Here is a 14,970-nt window from a genome sequence, read left to right as displayed (position 1 = left end):
AACTAGTCACTCTTCCTTCTTAATTTTCTTACTTAAAAATATAGATTAAATTAAATTTAAAATAATTCATAAATTTAATTATTTTTAATTAAGTTTTTATTAAACTTTTTCTTAATGTTTAAAATATTTGTATTTTCAACCCAGTTCTTATGTATTTAATTTTTGGGTTAAATATTTTTTTCCCTCAATTTTAGTAAAAATTGGAATTAATTCATTCTGGAAACTTTGTCCTAATTTAGTGTCTCCAACTTTAGAATTGCGTAAATTTAATCTTTTCAAGCAAAATTCGTTAAGTTTATTTAACATTTAAACGTATTTCATGATAGCATTTGAGGTGTTTACACTGTTTGACACATTTTTGTTTCAAAATTAACTAAAAAACTATCATAAAACGCATTTGAAACGTCAAATAAACTTAACAAAATCTGATTAAAAGGATTAAATCCACTCAATTTTGAAATTGGAAACCAAATTAGGTCAAAGTTTTGAAAATAGACCAATTTCAATTTTACCCTTAATCTTTTATTAGACATTAAGAACGTAATTTCTTCTTGAAGATAAATTTACGATTATCTTATCTGAAATAACTTTTCATTTTATATTCTAAGGTATATAGTATGAAATATATATTTTTATTTTAAAATGCATAATAAAATATAAAATTTATATTGCAAATTATATATTCTGAAATACACAAATTTATATGGAGGTGCAGAATAAAATTATGGAAATTCAGAAAGAAAGAAGCTACCCAAAATAAAGATGCAGGAAGATGTGAGGGTTGGGCCGTATTGGGCCTAAGCCCATAAAATTCTCACCGCGAAAGGGTTGTTCTTCTCTTCCCTCTTCTTCTGTTTCCTTTTCCTATAAACCCTCTGGAGTAGCAATACCCGTGGCTGCTGCTGCTGTTGTGTGCATTCCTTCCGTTGAGTCGTTTCTTAACCGAAAATGATTTCCGCGATTTCGTGGGTGCCGAAAGGGGTTTCGAAGTCGGAGCCTATCGTCGCTGATCCTCCTCCGGAAGAGGAAATTCAAGAACTCATCGCCAACCACAAAAACGCAAGGTCCTTTAGGTTCCAACAAAATTTTAAATCTCATTCACTAATAAAACCCTGACATTCACTTTTTAATTTTGTTTATGTACAGTGAAGACGGTGACAATGAAGACGCCAACGATGAAGTAGTGGCGCAAGCATTAACAGTAGCGGCTGCAGTTGGCAAAGCTTCCACCGGAAGCACTGACGAAATAACCATTGCTTTAAAGGACCTTGACATGGACCATTACGATGACGAAGAAGAAGGTGTCTCTGTCTTTCTATCATCGTGTGACTCTATATTCTTCTATATGATTATTGATGTACCTACTATGCTTGTCATTTTGTTTAGGAATTGAGTTATTCAGTTCCGGAGTTGGTGAACTTTATTATCCGAGTAACGACATGGATCCTTATATCAAAGATAAAAACGTAAGTTTCAACACTTGGTCACTTTATGAGCATGGTGGTACTTCTTATAATCTTACGCTGTTATGATGCTTCAGGCTGATGATTCCGAAGATCTTGAAGACATGATTATTAATCCAACTGATTCTGTCATTGTTTATGCGTGTACTGAAGATGATGTTAGTCTTCTTGAGGTGAGTTAAATGTTTTTTGGCTTGTGAAGTCGAGTCATGGTATATTATACTGATACACTCTTGTACTTTGTTTACTATCCAAAAGGTTAACTTACCTCACGTTGCTTCCTGCACTGTAGGTTTGGGTACTCGAGGATGCGGAGTCCAATGAAAGGAACATGTATCCTCACCATAACATCATTATTCCAGCGTTTCCACTCTGCACAGCTTGGCTCGATTGCCCTCTTAACGGAGGAGAAAGAGGTTTAAACCATTGGTCCTTTGCACAATATAGCCCTCATGAGTATATTTGTGTTGATCAGATTGTTTGATTTTTTTGTGCAATTCAACTTTTCACCTTCCCCGGCTTACAACAATTAATTGAATTGAAGGACTCCTAGAAAAGGTGAAAATATAAAAAGCCTGAAGAAAAACTTGTAAACCATCTTAATTATACGATCTGATGATTCTATCTCCAAAGGTGAATTGAAAACATTGTAGATAAACGTTAAATTTCATCACAAAATAGTGAGATTAGTATGTGATGTTAACTTCTGTTGTGTGACCATTAATATTTTTTTTCAATGTTTGAGTAACTTTTTCGAGGTTTGAATTACCCAATTTGTGCTTAAAAATACTAGAGACCTGCTTGATGTCTTTGCTTTATTTTAGGAGCCTAATATAATTTCATTGTTATCACAGGAAACTTCATAGCTGTGGGTTCAATGGAACCCTCCATAGAAATTTGGGACCTTGACGTTGTAAGTGCTTTGATTTCATAAATTTAAGTTAGCTGTATGAAAGTTTCATACACAAAAAAGAGAAATCTTTTTTTGCCGAATACCTTTTAATTTTCATTTGTTCTCAGATTGATGCGGTGCAGCCATGTGTGGTTTTGGGTGGATTTGTTGAAGAAAAGAAAAAGGGAAAAAAGGTTAATTTCACTCCCCTTAGAATCACGTGATTACCAAAGGTTATGCTTTCAAGTCATTGTGTGTGTAATTGTTTCTGATAAAACTTTGTGTTTGTCTTTTTGTGATTCATGAATTTAACTTTTATTTGGGATCGCGAACAGCGTTTAGCAGGACTGAAATTACAGAGGTCTTTGCGCATATGAGGATTGAAGCAACAACTTTCAAAATCATATTTTTGCTTGTACTTTTTTGTAATACTTAATGTAGAACTGCTAGGAATACCCTTTCTTGTACGTTTCAGATTTTTGAACCCAATATGTTCGGCCATTTCTTATTAAAATCTGATTTCCAGCTTTGATAAGAATTTCATTTTCTTATTCTTCAAACTGTTTTGTTTCAGAAATCAATCAAATACATAAATGACAGTCACACTGACTCGGTACTGGGTCTTGCTTGGAACAAGGAGTACAGGTATGTAGAATTAAAAATGCATTATGCTTTTATTTCCTTTTCTTGATGTTTTCCTTTACACACACACACACACTCACAGATTAAGCTGCTTCAAGAGTTACTTTGAGAGCAGATGTATTAGTAGTTCCATTTCTAGTTGAAAACAACAAATTAGAATGACTCAAGAGTTACCCTTCATCCTCACTATTTGTTGAATCTAACTATTAAAGGTGATTTACTTGTTAAAACCATTATTTAGGCAAAATAAAGGGTGAAGATGAGGAATAACTCTTTTTGATTTACGCTTGGAGTAACTTGATTCCTTCTTATACATAGATACACACACCCACACACATATCTATATATTTTTTGTACTCCAATGCTTGATACCTCTCTTGACATTTATTCTTAAAAAAAGGAATATACTAGCGAGTGCCAGTGCTGACAAGCAAGTAAAGATTTGGGATGTGGTTACTGGGAAGTGTGATATCACAATGGAGCATCACACGGACAAGGCAAGAAATTAGCTAGAGTATAATTTTTTTTTTTATCATAAGGTCAATTCATTTTATTGATGAAATGAACTTTTTGTTCTTCATGTTTACACACTTTTGTAGAATTGTAGAACTTTGTGATTTAAAGCATCAATAGATTGAGGTGATTTTCACTGTACTATTATGTACTAAAGATGGAACGATTATGATAATATAGAACTTTGAATTAAATGAACTATTCAAAGAAGATATGTGTGGGTGTGAGACAAATTTACAAGTCTTTCTCGTGCCTTTGTTGAGCAATGCTCCACATTTTGTTAATGAGGGAAGAGATTTGTCTCTTATTTGAATCATTTAATGCGTTTTTATTGAATCGTCGGCTACTACTTTAAAATGACCTGATGTCTATTATTTATCTCTTGTACAGGTTCAAGCAGTTGCTTGGAATCATCATGCACCGCAGGTTCTTCTTAGTGGTTCGTTTGATCATACTGTAGTCTTGGTAATTATCCAATATTCCTTGATTACTCAGCATTTCTCTATTGTACTCTACCGTTGATTGCTTATTAAACTGTGCCCTTTGGTTGTACAGTGATATGCTGGCCTTCCTTTCTATTTAAAAATCAATGTATTACCTTGAAAATTTTGGTTCTTTTGTTTGAAATTTGTTTAGCTATCTAACGTTTATATCTATTACAATTTCAGAAGGATGGAAGGATGCCAACACATTCTGGCTATAAGTGGTCAGTCACAGCTGATGTAGAGAGCTTGGCATGGGATCCGCACACCGAACACTCTTTTGTGGTGTGTTATAGTTATTTACAAGGCCCGAACACTCCATTTTATCTTTTTTATAAAACATGGTTTTGATAAAACAGACTAGCTCTTTTTTCGAATTTTTGATAAAATATATTCCAACATTCTTTAGCTACTGACATTCAAGTGTGTGTGTATGATTATTTAATATTTATTAACCAAAAAAGGGTTTTGGGGGGTGGAAGAGGGGCCAATTCTTGATTTTTTATTTTGCGGATGAACAAGTATTAGTTAACTAATAGTTTAATTGTTCTGTAGGTGAGTCTTGAAGATGGTATTGTCAAGGGTTTTGATATTCGGACGGCCAAATCTGATTCCTCATCCGACCTAAGTTCAACTTTTACACTTCATGCACATGACAAACCTGTTTCCTCAGTATCGTATAATCCATCAGCACCTAATGTATGTGTTTTTAAGATTTGATTTTTGTGACCAATGATTATGTATTTTAGTTTAACTGTGTCATATTGAACGACTTTTTTCATGCAGCTTCTCGCGACTGGATCCATGGACAAAACGGTAATGGTGAAGTCAATTTTGTTAGTTTTCTGTATACTTTGCAGATTGAAATTCATCTTATCTAGCACCTATTATTTGTCACAGGTAAAACTTTGGGATTTGTCGAACAACCAACCCTCCTGCGTAGCATCTAAATCTCCTAAAGCTGTACGTTTCTTTCTTTTTTATCTTTTCTTTTTCATTCATTTCTAATGGGAAAGTTTCTATGAATCATAATATATTTATTAATTGGGAACTGATGACATCTTTTTATGGTGTTTCTTAGGGTGCTATCTTTAAAATCTCTTTCTCAGAGGACAATCCCTTCTTGTTGGCTATCGGAGGCTCAAAGGGTAAATTACAAGTAAGTGAAAAGGGGCGATTAACAATACTTTCTTGCTCTTTATTTGTTCTCTGATTCTGTGTGAAATAATTGTTGTAACTTATGATTTGTAGCTATGGGACACCTTATCTGATTCTGGCGTCGCTCGAAGATATGGCAACTACAACAACAAGAATAAATCGCAATCTGGTCCTTGAGATCATAAAGAGTTTGTCTTCCTGTACTGCTCAAGCTGTGCCGCACAAATCAATTTTGGGATTCACTGCATATTTTCTAGCGTTGTTTTTCGTGTCCATGTAACATGTATGTACTAACCGATATGAATGGGTGGTTCGACATAATTTTATTTTGTGATTCCAACACTTCTCAGGTATTAGTTTGGAGATCTTTTATTTTTGGTGAAAAGCCAAATAGAAAATTACTAAGACATGCTTTGTTTTACTTTTCTGTTTTGATGATGTACATAAAAATGATTGTTTATGGAAATTCTTGAGATAAAATGATGTTGTTGGATTAAATGTCATTTGCATCAGTAATTACATAATTATAGGTTGAAATATTGACTTGATTTTTGCTTCCTCTTAATTTGAACAATTACTGGCCTCGTACTTGAAGATTCTTTCTCACTACATGCAACAACATATAAAAGGCAGCATGTGAGGTTGTATCGAGTGCAGTGCGCTTGTCTAAAATCAATCGTGGATTAGTTCTGCCGAGACATTTTCAAGGACAACTCAGGATACTTTTTATTCTTTGTGGTCACCCATTTCTAACATTGTTTATCAATATTTTGGTATGAACAACTTATATATGTATTTTTGAAATATTCAAGAGTGAGTACATGCTAATTTATTACGGAATTATAAACAGTGCTTTTTAAAATTAAATAAATTGATTTTAGTATTATATAAAATAAAAACGTATATGATTTTGTGACTTAATTCAATATTTAATTAAAATATATATGCTCTTGTAGTCCCTCTAATTGTTATATTTGTGTATTTATATGAATTTAAAATAAAATAAATATATTTCTTGACATTCTCACGGAACAAGGTGTAGTATTGTCATTTGACAGTTAACAGCTTAATCACACCCTTTTTTGTTAATAATTAAGTTTATTATTGATTTGACAAATACCTAAAATATAAGTAGACATGCTGCTCATTTATTATTTTCTGTACTAATTGGTCAAATTTATAATATTTTGGTACTACTTTTCGAGCGTGGCTTCATCTTTCTCTGTAGTAGCTATAATATTTACTGGGTTAATGATACTTTAACATCCAAAACTTTTTTACTCTGATTGGATATTATCTTTCTGTACAATTTACTTTCTCTTTTTTCTTTACAATTACAAAAATTCACTTTTGTTGGGGCCATTTTAATTTTGAAATAAGTTGTCAAATAGTAGTCGTTGGTATCAAAGAATTTTTTCCTATTTACACTTGACACGTTAGCCCTTTATTAGTTATAAGTTTTATTTTAATACTTTAATTTTATTTGTTCTATCAAAATAATCTGTAAATCTCTCTCTAATATGTTAATCACTCTTTTTTCATTATTATCAAAACTGACACTGAGGTTTTACTTTGAAGACTTGTCAAAGTCTCACTATGTCTTCTGTATTTTTCTTCATATATTTATAATGAACTCATCAATTAGTTCATTTACATTGAATTTAAAATCTGTCTCTTCCACAAGGCTTTCATATTTATTATACTTAGAGATTTACAACTTAACTATATAAAATTAATTTCCTATTACCATAAACTTTAAATAATTCTCACCCTCATTACAAAGATAGCATATGCATAATGTTGTGTCAACCCAAGTCTCTTAAGATGAACAAGTAGGAGCTTTCCCTGTAATTTTGGGTTTGACATTAACACATTTAGCAACTATTGGAGCTCCATTGTATGCAAGAGAAACATCACTTAGTTCCACACCTTCACATGGTACACTTTTGCTACATATAAGAGTCACTCCTTCCTTTCTTTCTGAAGTGCCCCTAATGTTCTTGAAGGTAACCTTCCTTATCTTTACTTTTGATGGAATCTAAATCATTACAACAATACACAAAATAGACACAAAAACACACCAAAAGATCAGTGGTTTAATTTAAACAATAACAATTCCACCATGATTATAAAGATTGTAATGAATAAAGACTTCTAAATTAACTTGGGTATAAAAATAGAATTAAACATGTCTTTAGTTCCTAAACTGTCGTTAAAGTGAAATGTATTACTGTTCTAAACTTTTATACAATTTGGTCTTCAAAGTTTAAAAATAATAGTTATAGTCCTTTTAATCCAACTAAGTCCAGTGTGTTTCAAGATGACATTTGATACGTTTCAGACAGAACAAAGAGAGTTTCAGACGGATCAAATGTCACTAAACTATCGTTTAACAAACCCATCTATTTTAATTTAGGGACCAAAATGAAAAAAACTTTGAGACAGAGACAAATTCCAATTTTACTTTCAAGTTTAGGAACTAAAAACATATTCATCTCTAGAAAATATGTACCTTTTTGGAGCATCGATTCCAAGGACAATACTCCTGGTCTATGATCACCGGGTGCAAGACATTAACCATAGTAATATCTTCAAAATGTATATCACTTACAGTAGTAGCACCTGGAGTGCTAGGCCAAGTTTTGATCCTTACACCATTATCTGTACCTGTCATAGTACAGTTCTTCACTAAAAGATTTTCAACAGGTTCTTCTTCTGTGAACTTGCCAAGACTTCCAACACTAATGCCATGACCAGGTCCACAGTTTACATTTTTGATAGTTACATTTCTGCTACCATCACCTAATGAAACACAGTCATCTCCAGTAGCAATGTTGGAGTTAAGAACTTTCACATCAGTTGATCTTCCAATATGAATTCCATCAGTGTTAATGCTGGTTTTTGGAGCACTGATGTGGAAGTTATCAAATGTGAAGTTGTTGCATCCAAGAACATGCACATGAAAGTTTTTGCTGTCCTTAGAAGTTATATCTCGAACTATGGAATTGTTCAGAAAATTGAAGCCAAAATTCTGCATACACAAAAAAACTCAACTCATTAGCTTTTATTAAGTAAAGAACTTTAAAACTGACTCAACCCTACAAAATCGGTCAGAAAATATTTGTTTACCAAGGAATGCCTCTTACAGTTCTGGTGTGTTGCTCTACAGTTATTATTCCAAGCAAGTGCACCTTGACCATCAAAGGTACCTTTACCAGATAAGGTGAAATAGTTAACATATTCAATTTTGATCCATTCATAAGCATCTTTGAGTGCATAAGGGTCTTTTGGTGCTTGAATTGTGCCATCAACCTGAATTTCTACTGCAGCTTTGCAAGGACCTTTCACTTTTACTGCATTCATCTTGTGTGTTCCACTTGAAATAAGAATTTTGCTTGCACTTGTTGATGCACATGCTTCTTCCCAAGCTTTTGTGAAAGCCTTGAGACAACACAAATTACAAAATCAAACACAGTAATAGTAACAATAACAATGAATCAGTAAAGTTCAATATTTAGCAGTAGTAGTTTTTTTACCTGTGTTATGTCTTTATTTATGCCAAACTTTTTAATATCAATCACTTTTGATTGAGCTGTACAAGAAAAAGTTAGCAGCAATAACAGAACATTTGCTACCATGTTGTTCTTGCTGAACTCTGTTTCCTTGTACTCTTTACTTTGTATTGATGAATGTTGTTAACAATCTTTGTGGAGCACTATTTGTATTGCAGACTTCTGTGTCAAAGTAATCTTGTTATTGTAGTTGATTTCGGGATTATAAATGACATTGATTGTAATTTAAAGAATTTTTGTAACTGATATTCTCTGCATCTCCTGAACTTATGGGAAACATAAAGATTCTGTCTTTATAACATCTTTATTTTCCGAAACCAAAATTAGAGTACATATTTGCACAAAGTATTGTTTTATGACGTACAATAATCTTATTTTTATTTTAGTAATGTTTAAAAGGTATACTCATAATTCAAAATTGTTGTTATATCAATTGCTATTATTATTTTTATCTGCATCAAATATATGTACTATATCTGTATGCGTATGATATATGTCCCAATCATATCTAATTAATGTGTATGATATATATGATATGTGTATATCTGCTTATTATATCACCATTTTAAAGACGTATTATATCTAATATCCTGATATGTCCTGATATGTCCTGATATGTGTATATTTGCTTATTATATCACCATATTATTAAATATGTGTTATATATGGTATGTGATATAGTACCTGTGTAACTGATTCATTAGATGAAAGAAATTTATCTTAAAAACAATCCAGCAAAAAAATAGAAATGAGTATTTATTATTAAATAAAAGTATTTTCAGGAGATATTTCATTATCTCATCTCATTCTTATTCATAATCCTCTATAATAACCATTACCAATTTAAATTAAATCTTAAATTTTGAGACGCTATTTCAAATTAAGAAATATAAACATGATATATATATATATATATATATATATATATATATATATATATATATATATATATATATATATATATATATATATTTTGAGACGACAGATTTGTATGAATGAGAAGATTAATTTTAGGTGGATAATTAATATTTAGTATTATGTAACTAAAAAAAATGTCATATAGTTTTAAAAAAGTCTTAATTTTCAAACAGTAAATCTAAAATAACTTATTTTTATTCTAATAGTTTATCTTCTTAATCCAATGGTTGAAACCCCTGTCTTATTTGTTGTATAATAAAATAAAACATTTTGTACTAATAATAGAGACATCTCTTATTATATAATTCTTAAATATGTAATTTCACCATTATTTATTACAAATTATGTTTTCCTGTGTATTTTTATTTTGAAGAATGAATTATATTTAAGAAAAATCTCGTTATGTACAGGAGACTTTCTCCACGATACATAGTTAAATCTCGTTGAATGCTGTTTAAATTTAAATGATTTATCGTGATCCTTTAAAGTTTTAAGCAGCTTCCAGATTATTTAATCGACCAGTTCAATAAATGGTAAAAAGAAAATAAAGACATATTTTTAATTTTAACGATAAATTTATTAATACTAATAGTACTATATTTGCTTTTAATATCACGTATCACCACATTCTTACATGGTATGAACAAGTTTCACAGTCGCAGGGGTTGCACTTGTAGCTAACATTGCAAATTTTGATGCCCGAGGGAACCTTAGGAAGCTTATTACTAGTATGTATGTGTTATAAGAGTTAAGAGTAGCAATATTAATGGGGCTAGTTTGTGTTTAACATGTATAATTTTTTCAACCACATATTTATCGATGATACAGCTACTCTATTAGTATAGGATTGATAACATTCTCCACAGTAACTTTAAGGTGTATGAAGAATGTTGCCAGGGATTCAATTCCTAACTATGTGTATGAAGAAAACTAAATCAAAAGACACAATTTAAATTTATGGAAAAAAATTAATCTCCTATCAAACAGCTGGGGGATATCTTTAGTGGAAAACCAAAAAATATTATCTTCAACATTCAAATCATAGGACATTACACTGGTAGAAATCAAGCATGGTGCCATCGAGGGTGCAATTTCTTGGTGTTAAGATCCAAACAAGAGAGCACTGCCTCTGTTAGTCAATGTCTGTCTGCTACTTTGGTGAGTGGATCACAGTTGATACATTCCTTAAAAGTAATTTTATGGTCTTCGCAATGGAAACAGGGAATGAATAAATTATACACACTCAAAGTGTTTGTATTTCAGCCACCAATGGCCATTGAGGCATGAATTGACGAGGGAAACTAAAAAAATGAATCATGCAAACTACTCCAATGTGTTAGTATTTCAGCTAGAAATGGTTAAATGGACGTCCCTCTGTCCTTCTTCTCACGTGTTTTTCTGTTCAACTGACTTAGAATATATGCAAACAATAAAACAAACACAGATGCACATCATCACTCGTCTTATTTCTCGAAACGTAATTAACTAAGGTCTTAGTGAAATATGTTCAATGAGTAACTTCCTGCTATGATGACCAGTTAAAAATGAAAAAGAAAATAAGATCCAACAAGGATAGTCTCTGAGGTATAATTGAACACGCAACCATAACTCAAAGAAACTTAACACCAGCATCCCTTAGAGAATCAATAACCGCTTTAACCTTACCATGATATTTCTGCTCTCTCTTCAAGTGAACAGAAACAGCAGGAATGTCCTTGAGTAAAAGGCGTTCGGCTAGAATCTTCCCAATCTTTGCAGCTGCAGCCACGTCGCGAGTAGTTTCCAAGCTTGATCTCAAGGCTTTCTCCTGTGAGCTTGCAGAAGAGGCTACAGTAGCAGTTGGGGTGTGAATCACCTGGGCACTCACATACTTGTTGGTAAAATGCATCTTCAGAACATAAGGTTTGAGAAAATTTATAATCCTGGGAGGCCTCACTGGGGGTGGAATAACCATATCTGTTTTGAAATATAACCCTTACTGGTATAAGCATATAACTTTCAAAAAGAAAATCACTTTTTCGTGTCATTTCTTCTGACAAAACAAATATAACTCAAGAAACCAACAACCATCCCAAAAAAAATATCAACTCTCAGCCACATTGGAATGTTCTATACAAAACAACAAGCCAAGCATTTCAATGTATCTACAGAATATAAGTTAATTCCAATATCTGGCAAAAGCAGAATTCAAAATATCAACTAAATATAACTTTTTCCCCTTTTAACATCCCTCCATTCAACCTAATTTCAAAAACAGCTGGAACTACCCCAAAACTGAGATTAGTTAAAAGCGTGTGTGAGAGCCCAAAATTTGCGATATGAAAGGGTAACCGAAAAGGGAAAAGCAAGACTGGCGAGACAGAGGTAGGAGACGAACTTGAGGCAGTGTGCTAAAGATGAGGAACCAACAAGCGAAGCCGAAAACATTTAAACGTTAAAAATGAAAAGAAGCCATTTCTCTGAAAATATTACATTGGGAACTTTCATCAAACAGTTGAGAGTCAAGGTAGTGGGCATTGCTTAACGGGTTAAGCAACGATTATAAGAAACGGAAGCAGACGCAGTAACACAAAATTTGAATTGAAAAGAAAAACATGGAAACATACCTGAGGGCTCAGAGAATCAGATCCAAGTAAGAGATTTCAGCAAAACACAACACAAGCGTAAGAGTCAATTACCCTCGCTCGCGCTCTGAAACTAATACTTCATATTTTGTCCGCACAGAAAAAATTTTTTTTTAGGTAACTGCTCATAATAAAATAAAACTATATATATAATACAAAAATAATAATAATAAATACTTCATATTTTGTTATCTTTACATAATTAAATTCTAGTTTTGTTCATAACATATTAAATATATTTCGTTACTAAAGCTTCTCTTTATAGAAAACAACTATCACATAAATGACAATAAAGAACTTACACAAATGGAGATAGATTATGAAACATAATCACATTTGACCTAAAATATATCAAAATAAAATCTAAAATCCAAAAAATAAATAAAGAAAGAAAATAATAGTTACACATTAAATTAATAGTTACACATTAAATTAATCAAATGCATGACATAAGCTAATTAAATTTAAATAAATCTACAAATAAAAAATAATAATATTTCGTATGGTGTCCTCCACCATAATTCATTTTATTATACTAAACAAAATATATCTCAATCATCTTAACTAACCATGTATTTACAATGAGTTTAAGCACATCTCGAATAATAATTATTTAATTCATATAAACAAAATCTTTTAGAAGAATTATAAAATATTATATAAGAGAACAACATTTAATTCCCAGTATAAAGTTTTCATTTTAGACTTAAAAAAAATAGACAAATTTTTTTAGCAGTAATATATTTTTCCTAAATTGATTATAAAATTGATTACAAAATTAGCACTAAGAAAAAATATTTCAAATTTAAGAAGAATCCAAATGCTAAAAAGAGCACGAAACCTACCCAAAGTTAAAATCGGATGTAACAATTTTTAACTCTTCAAATACAATTGAGGCACTAATTTATATATGCTTAAAAAAATCGCAATATCAACAATTTGATTTAGATTCAATTTTCCATCACAACTCAAATTCAAAACAATCATTAGAGTGTTAACTCTATTTTTTTTTTATTTATAAAATTTTGTAACCGAATCAATATTTTCTACCAAAATTTTAAGCATAAAGCATACCACTATACAAAATAGTTTATTTTTATTCACCAAGTTAATATCTACTCAATTATTGTATTATCATTTTACACCCACATTCCAAATCAAATTGAAATAAAGTAAATAATCAACTTCCCTTATCCAAATAGTTTACAACCCATGAATCCAAATCACCTATAAGATTTAACTCCAAGAAGAACCAAAATTTCAATAAAAAACAATTCTATAAGTTAAACGAGACAATCAAATAAATTATAGAGAAAAATACTACTAAAAAAACTCACAAATTTCTTGTCAATTTTGTTTTAAAAAATATTTCGTAGGAAATACTTATAAATTTTGTTGAGAAAAAAAATTTACAAGAAATTGGTATCAATTTTTTGCAAAATATTTTGTATAAAACACTTTTCGCAACAAATTTTATAAAAAATACTTATAAATTTTATAATTTTGTAGGAAATGATTATCCACGAAAGAATTATTTATTAATTAAATTTTTTAGAAAAATGGCAGAAAAAAAAAATCTTTTCTTGTAAATTCTTTTAACAAATTTATAAACAAAATTTATGTAATATGAGAATTTATAATAGTGAAAATAAATTACAGTCTTTAACTTGTTACTATTTACAAGATACAACTTAATAGTAAAAGAGTTTAACGTTATAATCAAAATTAGAGAGTGAAAAAAAAAACACATGCAAAACTTACGTTTCATGAAAGAATAAATATACTTATACCTTGATTAAAAGATAAATTTAAGATTATATATATATATTTCGCTCTCAGATATTTTTTAATGCTTATCGTACGTAATAAAATATTTCTACTTATAATACACTAAAAATTAATCATGAGCAATTATTTTAATCCAGTAAATTTTGTCACGTATTTATTTCTGGAAAGTGTACAGTTTAAATAATAAATTCCTTTTACTTTGTGAATAAACATCATCATTAACTCAAAACACGTGTTAATGCTAATTAAAATTGCGAGATTAACGTGATTTCTCTTTGAAACCCCGAACATCATACCAAGTCAACGGCAACTTTGTACAATCCCTTATTTTCTGACATGTTTTAATTTTTGTTTACTAAATTAATTAGCTAGATGTATTTATAATTTGAAACATCCAACCAAAATATACAACATAATAATTAAAAACATAACAATAAGAAGAATTATCTAATTTAAATTGGAATTAATAACCCTGCACCGAAACAATTAAAACTTATTAATAAGTTTGGTGCCTGAATTGTTATTAACACCATAACACGTGTTATTAAATTTATATAGATAATAAAAAACAATTACTCTATCATATCATCATTCAATAACTTTCAAAATATGTATTGTAAATATCAACATGCTTATTAGTGCATGATTCAAATTTAGTATAAGAAACTGTTTTACGTTGTTAATATATTTTTTCCGATCTAAATATTAAAAAACGAGAAGAAAAAAAATAGTTATTAAAAATCTCTTGTTTTCTTTTTTATGGAAATATTTTATGACAGATTGTTATATACATGAATAATAAAAAATAATATTAATAATCTTGCTATTATTTGAAAGTAAACCCTAAATTGAGAGAAAATGCAGGGATGCGTGACGTTTCCTTCAGCTTCCTAATTACTATTACTTTCTATTTTCTGT

General features: G+C 30.5%; 3 protein-coding genes across 3 annotated transcripts; 1 reads left to right on the top strand and 2 right to left on the bottom strand.

Moving 5' to 3' along the window:
* The first annotated feature begins 790 nt into the window (after positions 1 to 790).
* LOC114193100 (uncharacterized WD repeat-containing protein C17D11.16-like) lies at positions 791 to 5,648 on the top strand. Its single transcript, XM_028082799.1, has 16 exons — positions 791 to 1,064; positions 1,147 to 1,301; positions 1,387 to 1,466; positions 1,541 to 1,636; positions 1,756 to 1,879; positions 2,318 to 2,376; positions 2,484 to 2,549; positions 2,930 to 3,000; positions 3,398 to 3,494; positions 3,901 to 3,975; positions 4,179 to 4,277; positions 4,548 to 4,691; positions 4,779 to 4,808; positions 4,893 to 4,955; positions 5,074 to 5,151; positions 5,244 to 5,648. The coding sequence occupies exons 1-16, from the start codon at positions 949 to 951 to the stop codon at positions 5,325 to 5,327; spliced, it is 1,437 nt and encodes a 478-aa protein (XP_027938600.1). The 5' UTR covers positions 791 to 948; the 3' UTR covers positions 5,328 to 5,648.
* Positions 5,649 to 6,918: 1,270 nt separating this feature from the next.
* Positions 6,919 to 8,833, bottom strand: LOC114193028 (polygalacturonase-like). Its single transcript, XM_028082722.1, has 3 exons — positions 8,280 to 8,833; positions 7,663 to 8,181; positions 6,919 to 7,188 (listed from the first exon to the last, which is right to left on the bottom strand). Exons 1-3 carry the CDS (start codon positions 8,511 to 8,513, stop codon positions 6,970 to 6,972), a joined length of 972 nt encoding a protein of 323 aa, XP_027938523.1. The 5' UTR covers positions 8,514 to 8,833; the 3' UTR covers positions 6,919 to 6,969.
* Positions 8,834 to 11,072: 2,239 nt separating this feature from the next.
* Positions 11,073 to 12,463, bottom strand: LOC114193796 (50S ribosomal protein L18). Its single transcript, XM_028083736.1, has 2 exons — positions 12,247 to 12,463; positions 11,073 to 11,596 (listed from the first exon to the last, which is right to left on the bottom strand). Exon 2 carries the CDS (start codon positions 11,592 to 11,594, stop codon positions 11,250 to 11,252), a length of 345 nt encoding a protein of 114 aa, XP_027939537.1. The 5' UTR covers positions 11,595 to 11,596; positions 12,247 to 12,463; the 3' UTR covers positions 11,073 to 11,249.
* Positions 12,464 to 14,970: the final 2,507 nt, after the last annotated feature.

Source organism: Vigna unguiculata, chromosome 8 (assembly GCF_004118075.2).
Source record: "Vigna unguiculata cultivar IT97K-499-35 chromosome 8, ASM411807v1, whole genome shotgun sequence".
NCBI lineage: Eukaryota > Viridiplantae > Streptophyta > Magnoliopsida > Fabales > Fabaceae > Vigna > Vigna unguiculata.
Note: the sequence above shows the minus strand (reverse complement) of the source record. Positions and strands in the feature narration are given on the sequence as shown.